Source organism: Aquarana catesbeiana, linkage group LG08 (assembly GCF_042186555.1).
Source record: "Aquarana catesbeiana isolate 2022-GZ linkage group LG08, ASM4218655v1, whole genome shotgun sequence".
Taxonomy (NCBI): domain Eukaryota; kingdom Metazoa; phylum Chordata; class Amphibia; order Anura; family Ranidae; genus Aquarana; species Aquarana catesbeiana.
This window is the reverse complement of record NC_133331.1, coordinates 87,093,433-87,111,835: the sequence shown is the minus strand read 5'-3', so window position 1 is coordinate 87,111,835 and position 18,403 is coordinate 87,093,433. Positions and strand designations below refer to the sequence as shown.

The 18,403-nt window shown below is 43.7% G+C and overlaps 1 protein-coding gene across 2 annotated transcripts in view; it reads right to left on the bottom strand.

Annotated features, from left to right (window-relative positions):
• CFAP46 (cilia and flagella associated protein 46) overlaps nt 1-18,403 on the bottom strand; it is a 333,386-nt gene that overhangs the window by 249,651 nt on the left and 65,332 nt on the right. For both annotated transcript variants that reach the window (XM_073596084.1, XM_073596086.1), the window contains exons 15-17: nt 15,723-15,849; nt 13,091-13,218; nt 3,975-4,117 (exon numbers count right to left, since the gene is read on the bottom strand). In XM_073596084.1, coding sequence (XP_073452185.1) covers nt 3,975-4,117; nt 13,091-13,218; nt 15,723-15,849 — 398 coding nt within the window. The remainder of the gene's footprint in view (nt 1-3,974; nt 4,118-13,090; nt 13,219-15,722; nt 15,850-18,403) is intronic.

Here is an 18,403-nt window from a genome sequence, read left to right as displayed (position 1 = left end):
TCATGTTTTTGGTTTGCAATTTAGGGATTGGGAGTTCTGTCTCTGTTTTCCCTGTAAACAAGTCCAACGAATTACTTTCTTAATTAATAAAACAAATAAATAAAGTGTAATGTGCTTGTGCAACAATGTGTAACAGGCTAGCCTGTCTCCCGACAACGTCATTTCCAACAAAACATGTTGGGCATGGCTGCAACGTGACATCATCGCGAACACCCGCCGACCTCTGGAGCCCCGACCAGTTTTGTTTTAGCTTTCTACATTGGGATAGCTGCTATTGGAAATGCTGTAATTGTCTTTTTATATTCTGAGCATTTTTGTGCTACTCAATTTTGGTGCTATTGTGTATTTTATTAAAACCAGGTCTTACTTCAAGCTGGATCTGTATTCATTTTCATTTTGGTGGTAATATTTCATGGTGGATGAGAGGAACCTAGTGAAGGTCGGGACACCAGGTAGTCTAATTTATTTGAGCTCTGTCTGACCATTTATAATATAATGATCCATTGGATCTGGTAAGAGCCTCCTTGAGTGGTAGAAGCACACTGTGATGGAAGCACTTTTATTTTCAACAGGAAGTGGAAGTGTGGGGACACTTTTACTTTACCCAAATACATGGACCTTTGCTTAATAATCAGTATTAAAGTGTTACTAAACCCACAATGGTAAAATCATTGTGTATATGCAGTAAAGCATGCTTGTTATGCTCACTGTGGAACCTAAGGGGTTAATCCTCTGCATTGTGTAAAAAGGCTGTTGATCCTGTCTTCTTTGATCTTCTATAGTCAGCAATCCATCTCCTGATAGAATAGAACCTTGGGGGGACGCTGCACATGCTCAGTTTGGTGTGTATTGCTAGAGAGTGTTTTTTTTTTTCTTTCTTGGGGCCAAGAAAGGGCCAATCAGCACTGTCCAGACATAGGGTCTGGGGTCATGCAGCCTCATAGCACATTAAGAGGAGAATGACAACTCCTCCTACAAGCCTTAACCAGACACTGGTAGAAGTCATAAGACTGCTATGTACTGCTGATGAGAAAAGGTATTTAGCGGTTTATATTTACTAAAATAATTGCATTTCCATGTTCTGTGTACTGTGGGAGACCAGATATAGTGAATGCAGGGTCCTGGGTTTAGTATCACTTTAATTACAAAATTCCTGAATTAATTTATGGACATTGTTGCACAAGCAAGCACTTCGCACTTTATTTATTTGTTATATTATTTTTATTGCACTTTAAATGGTTTATGATTTAACACTTTTTGCATATGTAGCGCTGCCTTTATTGTTTAGCCACTCCATATTAACCTGTTTGTCCATGCACATTATAGGAATTTAGGAATTTAGGAGTTTAGGAGTTTAGAGGCAGAACCGCCCCCCTCCCCCACCCCCCCCCCACCAAAGTCACATTCAGGGGGAGTAGCTTTTGAGCATAAAAAGCATCTGATGTTCCTAAATCTGAATAAAGGTGTGGAAAGTGTTTAGCGCTTGAGCATTTTTTAATTTCAATGGCCAGAATAAATTAATATCCTGGCCAATAAAAAAAAATAGATTCCCAAGCATTTGATGCTCCTAAACACATTTGAAAAGGCGCATTTTTGAAGCTGCTTTTCCCCCCGCCTATGACTACATTAAAGTGGATGTAAACCCGAAATGTTTTTTCTTTTTTTAATCATACTGTAGAGTATAAGATTTGTTATCATTTGAGCCCAGTCTTGCCACACAGAGTTAATCCATCTCTGAGCAATCCCCTTTTATTGTTCAGTGAGACAATTCTTGACAAACTGAGAAAAACTTTGTCACATTCTCCCCCTTGCTGTGAGTGACACGTCATTTACATATCTCGTGCACTAGCCTAAGAGACATGCAGTATGTTTTAATTCCCAACCCCACTCCTTTCTTCAGCAGCTCTGCAAGGATTGGCTGTTCCACACCTCACCATGATTTGGCATGCTGAAGTCATGTGGTTACTTTCCTGTCTTTTCACTGGATGTTAGAGATCATAGCAGAAGTTCAGTGTTAGAAATACACAGGAGAAAATGCATATTGACAAGGGGAGTGTAGAGGTGGGCGGGGAGTCTACTGACATCACGACTCCACCCACCGAGCTCCAGACAACAGACCCACCCACAGAATCTGCAGTTTTTCGGGTCTAATACCAGACAGAGGGGAGACATTTGACAGGTAAAGATACATGCAGGAGGCATGTATATCCTTATAGATAACCCCTATGGCAGTAGTTTAGAAAGGATGACATTGGGTTTACATCCACTTTAATACCAGCAATTTAGCCCAGTGCGAATAACAGCAGCAGGATTCTTCCTGATTCTGATGCTGCTGCTGTGAGCAGCTAGGTGCGGCTGCAGGCCTCGTACATTATAATGACAGGTTGCCCAGTGGCCAAAGCTATTCGTGGTTGTTTGCACAGCCAGAGATCACTGCAGATAATTGTTGGCTGTGCGGATTGCTGAAGCTGCCTTGTTATAGTGAACGGGACCGGCAGCCGCACTTGAAGAGTTTGTGTGAAAACCATGTGCACCACTCATTATTCATGTATTAATCTGTGTTAAAGCCCTGATGAAGGGGGATCCCCCCCCCCCCCCTGAAATGTGTTAGATACCTCTTTCCACCAGTTGTCACTTTACTGTCAAGAATAAAAGATATACAGGCTTTTGAATTGATCGTTTGGCGCTTGGTTCCTTCTCATGCAAACTTGCTTGGGAACCCACATAATAGGGAGGCTTATTTTGAAAAGAGCAAATAATATTAGCAACCAAAGTCTAGACTGGAATTGAGCAGTGACACTGGCTAAAAACTGAATGAACTTGCAGGCGTTTTTTTTAATCTTTGACACTACAGGAGGAACAAGTAAGCATGTTATTTGCATGCAATATCCAACAAGTAGAGTGCAAACCCCTTCTAACAATTGCGATAGGTGTGTCGTTCTAGAGACTGAGGAGCAGAGATCTATCCCTAGATAGCATAAACCCTTAAGTGGCTTACCTCTCAAGCAGCTACTAAAAATTGAAATATCAGTTTTGGTTCCACTAACATTTTAATTAAATTTAGAGTATCTACCTGTAGAGCATGAATTTGTTTTATACCATTTTGGGCCATGAATAGTTTTATACTATTGGGCCATTAAGTCCTCATGCACACTGGACGTTTTTACGGCTCCTGTTTTTGGCTTCAGGCATTTTTTCTGCAGCCAGTAAATTCCCCAGCATGTTATCCTATGTGTCCATCCACACAAAGGCTGTTATCAGCTTTTTTTGGCAGTGGCATTTTCTGGCTGGCAAAAAAACCCAGAACTAGTGGGTTTTGAGAGGAGTTTTTCAGCTGTAAAAATGCTCTAACTCTGAAAAAAGCTAGAAAACACAGTAAAACACAGCTATTCAGCGTACGTGAGCGTTTTTGAGCCATAAGCTTTTGTGGGAGTATAGTTTTGCTAAAAAGAAAGGCTGAAAAACGCAAAAGCTAAAAAACGCTACTGCAAAAATGCTTTCTACATGTGCATGAAGCCTTAGCCAATGTGCCACAAACAATTAATCTTTACAGGCGGTTAAAATAAATGGGGGTTTCCATTTACCTCTGAAAACACAAATCAGGAAAGACAGAGATAGGTCAGAACTCCTAATTTACATATTGTTTTTGAAGCAAGATAATCACGTTAGCAAAACAGCCAAAGCAATTAGCATTTTCAGAAGGAAGGATAACCAATGGCAGTCTCCTTGTTTATGTTGTGGTAGGTTTCCTTTAAATTACTCAGCAGCAAAAGAAGGAACCTTCCTACGTAAATTATCCCTAAATAACATGAAACCCCTCAAATGTGCAGAAATATGCATGTATGTTACTTCTTGGTGCTTTTAGGTTTCTTCTTCACAACTTGATTTCTAACGCTTTGGGCTACGAAAGCAACGTGATTAATGCGCTATGGATAAAATCAAAAGGAAACAGTATTTTCAGCTCAAACACTAACCTCTGCATTGATGAATCGGATTTCTGCAAGCATTCTTAATAAAGCCTTCTCGTCATTGAACAGTTCAGTCTTGGACTTAGATGACTCCAGTTCTGAACTTCGGCCTTCTTCCACTGCGCTGGACACAGATTTTGCCTTTTGTGCTAATGATAGGTTGTAAATAAAACCAAAAGTTTAACAAGTTCAATCAATGCAGTTTCACAGATATTTACATTTCCCATTGAGGCCTTGTTCACACGGGGCATTCCTAAAGGTTTTCTTGCATGGGATGCACTGGTATTATATGAATAAACGTGCAGGCAGTCCCATTGCTGTCATTTGGGATGCAGCAGCTGCACAGACACAGCCGCTGTTCCCAATTTCACATCTGAAAGACAGTGTGAGTTCACCCGTACTCACACGGATGTCAAATTGGGGGTGGCCGATGAATCCCTAATGACTTGAATGGGACTGCCTGCACACAGATGCACAGAACATCTATGCATTCTGTGCAGCAAACACAGCCCTTCGCACAGGAGTACTTTTTAATATGTCCATATGAATGGGCCCTTAGCCCACTGTACATTAACACCTGGTAGCCACGTAGTAAGTGCTTATACATCTTTTTTTTTTGCACGTATTTGCATGCACATCCACAAGTTTTTAAAGTGTTTTACAGGCTTTTTTGTACATGTATGTAAACTTCTGGGTGGGAGGAGAGGAGGAGAAGTGTAGATGACAGTTGTTAGGCCCAAAAATGCAGGTGAAAACATCATGTCATGTGTTTACAGCCACTTCCATTGAAGTCTCTGAAGCCAAGACACGGATACAAAAACCTTTGAGAAGCGAGCTTCAATTGACTGAGTATAAAGACATAAAAAGCCTGTGTTGAAGAGAATGGGATTTCTATTAGGGTTAGGCACAAAAAACATGAGCATAAATGAATAGTTGTGAATTGAGGCTTAAGATATTTTATATAATTAAAGCTTTACCAAACCAAAGGTTGAGACCCAAATTGGGTCGTGGACGTGTTTGTGATGGGTCGCCACAGTGTAGTAAACACAGTCTAGTTTGTCCAAGAGGCCTCCTGAGGACACAAGTAGAGAAAATAGTCGAGGCCCCACGGGTGTCCTCACTTGTGGGTTTGTTCTGACATTATGTCCATCCCGAATTTCCAGGTGGTGGAATGCACGTGGATCCCTGAGGGAGATGCGGCCATGCTAATATTTGAAAGACTGTATACATCTGTGCCGAGTCAGGGCACGTTTACAAGTGAGTGCAATACCTTATTACCTTTTTAAACTTGGTGCAAATACTACACTATATTACTTTTTTCTGGCTTATTGTGGTGGTATCCTTTGGAGTGATGATGGGAGATATAGGACAATTTTGGAAGATCTAATGAAGAGGTTGTGATCGATCTGGATGAGCTATCAAATATCCCAAAGCGTTCATTGACCTTAATTCATTTAGAGGTCACTGAAGTGTAGGCGAATGCGCACTTCTCACTGTGGTGGTGGCATTTGTTGTCTTATTGGAGGATTATTCACCTGAACATAGAAGATTACTCCACATGCTGAGGGATTTATCATGCTTCCTTATGGACTTTTTAGGTGATTTTTATAACACTTTCTAATGTATGTTATTATGGCTCAATTAGCGCCGTATGCTTTTCTGGTTTAATGTGTATATAGTTTTTCACTATAAGGAGGGCAGCTTTATTGTTTAAAATCACTGGTGACCAGGCGTCTTTATAGTTTCTTACTTTAGTTTGTCCAAGAGCAAAATCAGTGGGGAGTGATAAAAATAGGATTTTTTATTACAGCTTACCTGTAAAATCCTTTTCTTTCGACGGACATCACGGGACACAGAGCCACAGTAATTACTAATGGGTTATAGGGTATCACTAGGTATTGGACACTGGTCACACCCTAATCAGGAAGTTCAACCCCCTATATAACCCCTCCCCTTCCAGGGATACCTCAGTTTTGTAGCAAAGCAGTATAGGTGTATTAGAAGAGGGGCGGGACCTCTGTGTCCCGTGATGTCCGTCGAAAGAAAAGGATTTTACAGGTAAGCTGTAATAAAAAATCCTATTTTCTTTTCTCGGACATCACGGGACACAGAGCCACAGTAATTACTGATGGGATGTCCCAAAGCAATGCCAACTGAGGGGGGGGAATCACAACCAAGTAGGGTGCTATCAGACCTGAGGACCCTGTACCGCTGTCTGCAGCACACTACGCCCAAAGGCGATATCCTCATGCCTTCTCACATCCACCTGATAGAATCTGGTGAATGTATGAACTGAAGACCGGGTTGCGGCCTTGCAGATCTAAGCCATAGAGGCCCGGTGATGCACTGCCCAAGAAGCACCAATAGCCCTTGTGGAATGTGCCTTGATCTGAAACGGGGGAACCTTCCGTTTCAAACCGTAAGCTTGAATAATCAACTGTCGAATCCATTTAGAAATGGTCGCTTTTGACGCTGCCTGTCCTCTATTGGGACCCTCCGGCAGCACGAACAAGACATCCGTCTTGCGAATCTGAGCAGTTGCCTCCAGATAGGTCTTGACTGCTCTTACTACATCCAAAGAATGTAATGACCTTTCTTCCGAAGAACAAGGTTCTGGAAAAAAGGAAGGTAGCACAATGTCTTGGTTTAGATGAAAATCTGAAACCACCTTCGGTAAAAAAACTAGGATGAGGGCGCAGTACCACTCTATCCTTGTGTATAATCAAGTAAGGCTCTTTACAGGGAAGAGCTGCTATTTCTGATACTCTTCTAGCAGAAGAGATAGCTACCAGGAAAATTAGTTTCCTCGTCAGTAAGACCAAAGGAATCTGACGTATTGGTTCAAAAGGTTGTTTTTGTAACACCGATAGAACCAAGTTCAAGTCCCAGGGGTTTAGGGGCGCCTTAACCGGAGGATTAAGACGCATCACCCCCTGTATAAAGTTTCGGATCAGAGAATGCGAAGCAAGCGGCCGTTGAAACAACACTGATAAGGCCGACACCTGGCCCTTGATGGTACTCAAGGCCAGCTTCATCTCTAATCCTAATTGTAGAAAATCCAGATTTCTACCTATGACATATTTCCTGGGATGCCAACCCCTGGATTCACACCAGGATACATAAGCTTTCCAGACACTATGATGAATCATTCTGGAAGCTGGCTTCCTTGCCTTGATCAAGGTAGATATGACAGGACCTGAAAGCCCACGATTTTTCAGAACGTGGGATTCAATAGCCCACCCGTCAAATCTAGCATTTGTGAGGCAGGCTGGAACACCGGACCTTGAGCTAACAGGTCTGGGTGTATCGGTAGGGTCCACCGGGAACCCACCATCATCCCTGCTATTTCTGCTTATCAGGTTCTTCTGGACCAAACGGGGGCCACCAGAAGTGCCGACTTCCCTTCTTGCCTGAGTCTGCGAAGGAGCCGTGGCAGTAGCAGAATGGGAGGGAATGCATAAATCGGTGAGAGCCGATGCCACGGAATCACCAACGCATCCGTCCTGCCTGCAAGAGGATCCCAGGCAACCGGTAGGAAGGATTTCCCCTTCTGTAGGTTTTCGGGTATGAGCCATCAACTGAGGCTCTGACGCATCGCATGCGATAGGTGCATTGGAAAGTTTAATGCCTGCACCTTCCTGTTCCAGGTCAACAGAATACTGTTTTACAACAGTTCTGCTTGGAACTGCGCATAGGGAACTGCTTCGAATGAAGCCAACATCTTCCCCTGCAGCCTTATACAAAGGCGGACAGAAAGACCCTTCTTGGCCCTGACTGTCAGAATCAGCTCCCTTAGAGCAGTGATCTTTGCCTGCAGACACTTCAGTTAAGCAGGAAAACTGGGCACATATAGGCCTGCATCTCTGATGCCTATTGATATCAGAAATTCTCCTCCCTGCAGGACGGAGATTACTGTCTGAATTGATTCCAAACGAAAGGACTGCATCCTTGGGAATCGTTTCAGATCTCTCAAATCCAAAATGGGTCTGTCGTCCCCATTTGGTTTTCGGACCATAGAAAGATTGGAACAAAGTCTCAATCCTTGATCCTTTGTGGGAACCCCCACAATGACCTCTTGCGACAAAAGTCGCTTTATCGCTAGAAGGAGCGACTGCTTCTCTTCTGGCTTTCTGGGAACACCTGATCTGAGGAAACGAGGAGAGGGACATTCTTGGAACTCCAGTCTGTACCCTAAGGTTACCGTGGAGATCACCCATCTGTCCTGGAAGTCCTTCTGCCAGGGCCCTGAGAGCTGCAGCAGTCTTTCCCCCCACTCGAGCAAGCGGGGCGCCCCTTCATGAAGAGGTCTTAGTGTCTTGCTTAGAAGACCTTTTCCCCCAGGATTTCTTGTGTCCCTGGGGTTGACTCTTGTTTCTTGCCCCATACGGAGGAGACCCTCGTGGCTGCCTGGAGGCTGATGCCCCTGGCGCTGGGGAAAGAGTCCGTTTAAAAGAGGGACGCTTACTCTTCTTCTTATCAGGTAAGAGAGTGCTTTTCCCACAGGAGATCATCTTGATATAATTATCCAAGTCCTCTCCAAACAACCTTTCACCACGGAAGGGAAACCCAGCCAGTAGCTTCTTACATGGTGCTTCGGCTGACCAGTTTTTCAACCATAAGATTCTACGTATATGCACCAACCCAAGCAAGAGGCGAGAGGTTTGCACGATAGAATCTCTAATGGCATCAACAGCATAACATAAAGCCGCAGGAAGGTTAGCAAACCCCTGGGCCTGCTGTTCGGGTAATACTTTGATGACCTGTTTAACATGGTCTCTTAAGTATTGACAGACTCCAATCGCTGCTACTGCAGGTTGGGCCACTGATCCTGCTAAAGAGAACACATCTTTCAATAAGAAGTCCATCTTTTTATCCACAGGATCTTTGAGCATCTGAGCGTTGTCTACAGGACAAGTCAGATTACTATTTACACAGGAAATGGCCGCATCAATGGCCGGTATTCCCCACCTCTTAATAAACTTTTCTTCCATAGGATAAAGTGTAGAAAACTTTTTCGGCGGAAGAAATCGCTTATCTGGGTGATCCCACTCAGAATAAAGCAGCTTTTCAAGTAAATTATGAACAGGAAAAGCATGTGCTGCTTGGAAAGGTTTCAGTGACCCCAAAGCAGAAGAGGTTTCTGTAGTAGTTTCAGGTAGGGACAACTTAAATGTGGAGCGGACCAAACCAGTGAGGATCTGCACTAAGACTTTCTCCTCTTGGGAAGTCGCAGAGGGTCGCTCTCCACCTGAATCCTCCAAAGAGGAATCATCTGTCCCATCCCGATCCTCTGAAAGGGATTCATCTCCTTTATCCCAGAGCTCCTCTGACTGAGGGTCTTGGGAAGCAGAGGAAGGCCTTGTGCATTTTCTTTCACTGCGTGAAGATATAATCGCGGCCATTAGCTTTTTCTCTAATCCAGAAATGGTTGAGGAAAAAACTTCTTGTGTAATGTACACAGGGGCTGAAGTGCCGGCAGCAGATGTAGCCCCTAACCCCAATGGCTCTCCCTGTCCAGCTGCCCCTGGTCCCTCAGGAGGGGATGGTGTAGCAGACAGGGGGTCCTCAGAACCTGAACGAGACCCCCTAGTGCCTCTGGTTCTTGGGGTGCTTGAACCTCTTCTACCCATAGTGCAAAGCAACAAGGTGTGAGGTATCAAAAGCGAACACTGACTGCTGAGCGATGTAGTCTGGCTAAAAGCCTTGCTACCAAATGCCCAGTCCGGTGTTCTTTAGTAAATGCAGCCTAGGGGAATGCCTGTGTCCCATCTTACATGCGACTGTCAGCTCTGTGTCTCTCCAAAGCTCAGAGCACCTGTACAGTGTGCTTTAAATGGCCATGCTTTCTGGCACTGTGGGCGTCTGGGCACGCTGACGCTGTGCTGACGCCCCGCCCCCCCTTCCCCCCCCTCGTTTTTGAAAAACGAGCGCTTCCCGCGCGAGCCGACCCTTTCTGACAAGTCTGAAGGGAGGCTGGGGTTGGGGGAATAAGGAGGAGGCCGGCAGTGATGGGCCCTGCATCGCAATGCGGCTTCGGTGGCGGCGGCGGCAGCGGCTGTGACAGTGCGGTCTCACCCGCCTTACAGCATACCTGAGCCTTTCCCTAGCCTGGGGGGACCATCCCAGCAGAGAAAACCCCCCACCATCTACCTTTGGAGCTGGAGGAAGAGCTAATGCAGCGGACGCTGAGACAGATCAAACATGAAAAGGTTTGTGCTCTTGGCAGCCCCCGGTGGTCACAATAGGCACAGCATGCATTCACCTTAAAAGGAGAAAAGCCACTAGAATTAAAATTCTGTGGAATCTCCTCTTACCTTATCCAGGCCGCAGGGTTCAGTTTACACAGACCCAGCCTTCGCCTCTCACGGTGGGCTCCATTTGTGGAAAAACCGTCAGAGACTGGGGCCCCCATCAGTAGGGGGATCCTTCAGTTCTGGGCCTGTAAAGCACCTCGCCAGAAATTAGGAAGTTTAAAGCCATTTTCTGATCCGCGGGTCCAGCTCTCTAAAAAGAGAAGCGTTACAGGTAAAACCTCGTTTCTTCGGACACGAGGCCTGGGTACCATCCAATTCGGCCATGAAAAGACACTTTGAATGGATCCGGTCGCCTGGCTTGCCCCAGTATAGGATCTTAGAATATTCCTTTTGGAGCTTCAGCACAGGACATCTTTACACGTCCAACACCTAAGACACTGGTGTAAAAACTGAGGTATCCCTGGAAGGGGAGGGGTTATATAGGGGGTTGAACTTCCTGATTAGGGTGTGACCAGTGTCCAATACCTAGTGATACCCTATAACCCATCAGTAATTACTGTGGCTCTGTGTCCCGTGATGTCCGAGAAAAGAAATACACTTTATCTATATTTCACATCTTAAACTACTGCTCAGATATAGGCTATGAAAAATTTGATTAATGCAAAGAGTGTTCGTTACTATGGGATGAACATGTATCAAAATTATTTCTTTACACCGCCACTACTTGCAAAATCTGTCAAACAAATTAATATGATTGACAGCATAGATACATAGATACTGGGGCACTAGAGGGTATTTCAGGCAGGGGGTTAAATTATGGAGGTATGTAACACACTCTAGTGTGTGCTAGATGTAGTGTGTAGAATAGGCAAATTATACTCTGACTCATAGTGTGCATATGTGAGTCTTTACAAAAGGTCAGGGTTATTTGAGCTCATGGCTAGATGACTCATTCTGGCAGCCCTCTGGTCTCTGGAAGGTTGAAGAACCCTCTAGAATTAGAGGGCGGGGGTTAGGAGGAGCTTCCATGCATATTAATGAGGCCTCAGCCAATCTCCACTAGTGGGCTGGCAGGGGACTGAGTTCACCTCATAAATAGACATGGGCCATGCCAGCAGGGCAGTCGGGTGGAAGATGGAGATGCAGTGTTGAGGAAGCTGTCGGTGGCCCTGAGGAGTACCCCCTAGTCTGGGAGGGTTGACCTGCCTTGGACCAGGGCTTGGATGCTGGAGATATCCTGCCAAAGACAGAAAGGAAGGAATCTTTACTGGTGGCATGGGAGCAAGGAGAGGACTAAGTGAGTAGTTCAACACTGTTGGAGGCCAATAAAGGGGGGAGACTGTCACATGTAGCCAGTCTCCCTTGAAGACAGCACTGGGCTTAAGTCTTCAGTCCTTTCCCTGAGAGATCTCCTGAGAATCAGCAAGGTGGGCTGGTGAAGAGTCAGTCAGGTGGACTGGTGTGAAGAGGCATCCAGGAGGGTTGGTGAAAGAGGCAGCTGCAGCCAGGTGGGCTGGCAGGGCCTCAAGAGGTGGTGCTGGGTTCACAGACCACAAAGGAAGCAGAAGGAAAAGTTACATGCTGTGTCACTCCACATGTTAAGGGACTATGAGTTCCTGCCTGTATGGGCCAATACTGAACTGTCAAGTTCCCCCAGGAGTGTACCGGTAGAGGTTGAGCAAGAGAGTGGGCATCCCATAACTTCCCATCCCCATCCAAGTTGTTAACCCCCTAATAAACAACAAAAAACAAAGCTACAGACTGTTCCCTGACTCTGTGTTCCTGTAAAGATTTGGTGTGCCTGCCTGTGTAGGAGTGAGGATCCTTGTTCATCTGCAGCTCCTATGTGGGGTGTGCTACAGGTAATTATACAGACAAGGGGGGTTATTTACAAAAGGCAAATCCACTTTGCACTACAAGTGCACTGAAAGTGTACTTGGAAGTGCAGTCCTGAAGATCTGAGGGGAAGATCTGAAATGAGGGGAAGCTCTTTTCTTATTTTCCTTGCATGTCCCTCTTAGATCTACAGCGACTGAACTTCCAAGTGCACTTGTAGTGCAGAGTGGGTTTGCCTTTTGTATATAACCCCCAAGGTGTATATAATGCTGCTTAATAGCTCAATCTGAAATTTACACACAAGTGAATGACTCGGATTAGTGACCCCTGTCCCCCTCTCCTTCCAAGATTTCAATCACAGGCAGAGGGGTTGATTTACTAAAACTGGAGAGTGCAAAATCTGATGCAGCTGTGCATGGCAGCCAAACAGCTTCTAACTTCAGCTTGTTCAATAAAGCTTTGACAAAAAAAAACCTGGAAGTTTCCATGCAGAGCTGCATCAGATTTTGCACTCTCCAGTTTTAGTAAATCTCCCCCAGAGTGTCTGAAAGGAGACAACTGCTGCTGTACTGTCTCTGAACAACACCCATGGGGGGAATTTATCCAAACTGGAGCAGCCAGCATCTAGAGCAGTTGTGCATGGCAACCAAGCAGCTTCTATCTTCATTTTGTTCAGTTAAGCTTTAAAAATGAAAGATAGAGGTTGACTAGTTGACATGCACAATTGCTGACACACGCATCCAAAACAAATATAAAACTTTGATATGAAAACTTAAAAGCAGTAAAATTAAAGTTGACCCAAACCAATGACAGTATATATGCTTGTATAGAATATTTTTTTACACTCATGTTCCTTTAGACAGTAGACCTGCATAATTCAAACACCAGATGTTTAACCCTTTGATACCCATCTATATTTAGAACAAATGTATAGCACATACTTTTCATTTTACACTTCAAAGAATAAAAAGGTTAGACATGTCAAAGATGTTGCATATATTATGAATGATGGAAAAAAGTAAGTAAACTTACAAACAGCTTGTGTGGGCACATTCCAGCGGCCATCATCATATAAGAGGCAAAATCTGCACGCTGTCCTACACACATCCCAGACCTCCTGTTTCCGAGCAACTTTGGCCAAATCTGCCCAGAGTCTGGCCCTAGTGCAACATCAACAACCATGAAAAAAGTACAACAGGATGTAATAAAGAATGATATAATATCATGAAGTACAATATAGTATGGTAAAAATATTTCCTTCATTAATGCCCTTGATTTGACAAAACATAGATCAGTACAAATAATAATATAATAATAGAGCCACAAAAAATGTCTGGAGTTTAGTTATGAGAGAAGACCAGGATGCAGTTGGCAGGAAGTCAACTATGTGTTTATTTGCTACCTTAAAATGTACTTCTGGGCTTACCTATCAAACTGCTACTTACATTTAAAGGCAGGCACCTCCCTTTACCTGCCTGTCAACTCAGATCCCCCATACAACACCCCAAAGCCATAACCAGATAGATGCTCTGACATGCTTCCAAGGGACCTAACTTCGACGACTAGCTCACTAGTCTTGCTACTGGTTAGTGAAGCCACCCTTTAATAGTGAAGCGCAATAAGGAGCAGACCAGAGCCAGTGGCTATGGAAACTGGTTGGATTTTACATGAAAAAAAGACATCCAAGACATCCCAAAGTCCATTTAGACCAATTATAAATATATAAATAGAAAACCTCCATATTCACAGTCCTTTTTCCACAGTTGATCCATAGGAAGGCTAAAAAAACCCCAATTAAGCATGGTTCAATTTGCTCCACCAGGGAAAAAAAATTTCCTGATCCCTTGGAGCGCAATCGTATATACACTGGATCAACAATCTTTGATGGTATTACTTACAAAATGTTGGTATCCAGTTGGTGCATTTAGGAATGCTTCCAGCTTTTTTTTTTAAAACAATCTACCGAGCTGGCCAGAACTAGTGCTTGAGGAGACCTATTTCACATTTTCACATCTTTTACTGTGAAGAATCCTTTCCTATGTGGAGGCTAAAGCTCTTATCAGATAAACATAAAGAGCGCCCCCTTTACAAAGCCACAGAAGTCCAGGAGATGACTAATAACAGGCACACACCTAGAGTTTACTGCTTTGAATTGTGAGTAGCAGTGTAAAGCTATATGCATTTTACAAAGAAAATCTGCCAGGAAAAATAAAACAACTAAACTAGCACATTATGGAGATTATGCACTCCCCATTCCCATCTGAAGGGGTAATGCTCGGCACCTAAGCAATCTATCAGCAAACACAGGCTTTATCCAACAGAAGCAATGTGCATATGGCCATGTTTAAAACTGAACGACATTAATTATCTCTATTGCATACTGAGTAATTATCCAGCTGGGCACAATGCAAGTATGCATATCTCATACCTGATGATCCGCTGGGTGAGCTGACAACAGCCGAAGTATATGATACTACTAAAGTGATAGCAGCAATCTTCCAGGCACAGCTCAGGTTCTGTGTAAGCAACTTTCCCACTGCACAATGACCACAGGAGAAGGGTCACTTAAATGAGAAGGATTTTTAAAGGAATGCAAGGCATCCTCTGATTGGATAAGGTGGAGATGGTGACATCTCCACCCCTCCTCTCCACTTTGTCCAATCAGAAAATGCCTTGTATTTGTTAAAAAAACAAGGCTTTTTATGAATGCTGATGTTGCTGACCGAGTGATCATTCTACAGAGGGGTGGTCACTATACAGAGGGGAAGCCACTCATACAGAACCTAGGCAAGACCCAGAAGACTGCAGCCATCACTGTAGTAGCACTAACTACTACAGTGACTTTCAGCTTCCCCAGTGATCCATCGTGTGAGATAGGCATACATACATTGTGCAACGTTTGACAAATGTAAGTAAGTGATGAAGATCATTCTTGCAGTTCAGCTTTAGGCACCGACTTTGACAAAGTTGGCATATGCATTGTCACTTTAGGAGGACTCCAGGAGATACTGGTGAGAGAAAACCTGAAGATGCCATCTTATGCTGCCAGCTACCTCCTATAGCTTGTGTTCTAGTTTTATTTGTCCTATATTCCATCTTGTCATAGATAATATTCTGCAATAGTGGCATATTCACCCAAGAACATTATTATCCTCTTTACATAAAGTGTTTTGGGAGAATTATGCACTTTATGTTTAGTGACCAATAAAATTCAAAGGTTTGTGTTACTAAGCAGTTTTGCAAAAACCAATTACATTTTTTTACCCACAATATAGCACCTGCTATTCTGCAGTTGACTTACAAAGCAGATTTATATTGTGGTAACCAAAGAAGAAAGCAACGGAAGGTACTAAGGGGTATAAAAGGTTCACTGTGCAGATTGACAAACATCCGCACATTAAAGGTGAAAATTATCGTAAATTCTCTAACATGTGTAGTTACTATACTGCCATCGCCACCTGGTGGCCATAATTGTGTTTTTTCCAGAAATACCTCAATCAAGAAAAAAAAAACTAGATGATGTTGATGATATAGGAAAAACACATAATACAGGAAGTACAGCAATTTCCATTCTGATGGTGTGGATGTTTATCACACCTGCACAACAACTGTTTTATAAATAGGCCCCTTCATAATTAAAAAAAAAAAAAAAATGTGGACATACCTCTCAACATCATTTTTATTGTCTGTTCGGATTAAATGGCCTTCAGTCTTCAAAACACACTTTGTATGATGCTGTGCTCTCATACATAAGTGACTTAAACGTCCTTTATTACCTTTACCTATGGAGACTAATATAAGACAAGTTGTAAGTATAGCCAAATCAAGAAGATAGCAAACAAGGCAGCTTTGCTGAAAGCAATATGTTCATTTAATATAACTTCATATTCATATTCCAATTACAACTGTAAGCGGAATCAAGACAGCACCTCACAGGGTCACTGGGAATGTACTTCCTCTTCTTCCTGAATCACTAATCACATTCAGTTTCCAAGGCAGGTGTGCATTTTCTTGCTTGTGAAAAGCTTCTTAGTATGGAGATGTTCTGTTTATAAAGTCCAAGTGTAGGAGATGGCAAGAAGCCTGCAGTGGATGTGTTTTGGAACTCCTCTCCTGGCACTGCAAGAGGGGGTTCTCAGGTCACATGGCAAAAGACAGTGGTGCAGACTGGCGCATTACAGTGATGCCTGGGTAGAAAAAACTAAAGTGTTATGCCGCGTACACATGACCGGTTTTGCGGTCGGAATAAACTCTGAAGGTTTCTCCGACGGAATTCCGCTCAAGCGGTCTTGCCTACACACGGTCACACTAAGGTCCGACCGTCCAGAATGAGGTGATGTACGACACGTACGACAGGACTAGATAAAGGAAGTTCAATAGCCAGTAGCCAATAGCTTCCTTCTCGTACTTGCTTCAGAGCATGCGTCGTTTTTGGTACGTCGGAACAGCATACTGACGAGCAGTTTTCCCAATAAGAATTGGTTCCATCAGAAATATTTAGAACATTTTCCATTTCTAGGTCCGTCAGAATTTTTAGAAAAAAAAAGTCTGATGAGGCCTACACATGATCGGAATAGACAATGAAAAGCTTCCGTCAGACTTTTTCTGACGGACATTCCGCTCGTGTGTACGCGGCTTAAGGCAGGAAGGCTGTGCTCCCTGTATACAGTGGTGTATTTTGGTTTTGTGCTAGGCAAGACTAAAAATGAGCACCCCCCCCCCCCCATCTAAGTTTGTCCTACCCCAGCCGCTTTAAAATTGCGCACGCCCATGCAAAGGCGACAAACGACGTAAATTTTACTATCCATAGGCGAAGCTTTACAGGTTACCACTTTAGATTTACAGAGGTCTGGTGCTAAGATTACTGTCCATGATTAGGCGTTTGCTGTGATACATGTGTGGGACCAACACACGCATTCACTTTTGCATGCAAACATGGGGGGACGAGGGCACTTTACAGTTTCTTTTTAAATTATGAATTTATTTATTTTTTACACTTGCTTTCATTTTTTTTTCAATCACTTTTATTACTGTCACAAGGAATGTAAACATCCTTGTGATGGCAATAGGGACGTGACAGGTACTCCTTACGGAGACATCTGGGGTCTAATGGACCCCAAATCCCTCCTCTGCACTCTGCACCAAGATCCATGTTTTTGAATGCTTTAAATTTTTCAAAACTGGTGCTGATGGTTCCCGAGTAAACTGGAAGTGATGTCATGTCATCGCTTCTGGTTTACTGTTACGAACAGCAGAGCAAAGCCGCGCCGGCTGGTTGCTCGGGTCTCTGAGCATTTTATATTTGAGTGGCACATGACTTACAAAAATAGTACCTTGTGCTATATAGAAGAAAACTCAGTTTATGTGCATTTATATTTCTGAAAATGTACTGGATGTCTTTAAATCAGAAAAAATATATAGGTGGCAAGACTAAAATAATAAATAAATAACTGCCCCTGTTACTAACACATAAGTGGTTTCTGTTACATACAAGAGGAAATGGCATGTAATATTACTGATGACTGTCAGATGGATTTCAAACATTGAACATTTTCAGTAGAAAATTGCAGGACTGTTATGGCTCTGCTGCCAAAATGATGGACAAATGTTTCATTTTAAAGTCAGAAGAATTTGACTCTGAAAATAACAACGCTCCCCATCTTTTCTGATGTAAAAAATCTAAAAGGGAAGAACTATACTTTCCTAGTACATATTGCCCCAATAAGGGTCTCTAATTGCATTTTAATCACACCTGGCTGGCCTGGGGGTTCCCCTCGTCCTCCTCTCTCCTATCGACACAGAGCCCGGAAGGAAGTTGCGCTATGTAAGGATGCTGCGGAGGAGGGTAGGCGGAGCATTAGGCCCCGCCTCCAACAGTCACATTAGGCGCGGACGGTCTAGCCAGTCACCAGCCCCTCCCTGCTCCCCCCGACAAGTACGCCCCATAACTGGTGCCAGTCCCTGCCCAGTTCACCCCATAATAACCATGGGGCTACAGCAAGCCGCCGGCCGCTGGAACTGTTTTTGTGCTGGACTCGGGAGAAGGGGGGGAAGCTTCTTTGAAGGGGGGGCAGCTTCTTTGCTGCCCCCTCGCAAAGTGCCACCCTAGGCCTGGGCCTTTTCAGCCTAGGCCAAAACACAGTGCTGCCTGTATACACTTCAGAGTTTAATTTTTAGTATTGATTGAAGTGCACCTTTCAGGTTACTACTCACATAAATGCAATTACTATTTTTGTGCAGTTGAAAAAAAACATTTGCGCTTGCCATATCAAAAGAGGAGTATTAGTTCTCACTCCAGTGTAAAAATATTGTCCAGCGTTGCTCTCAGCTGAAATTAGTCTTTGT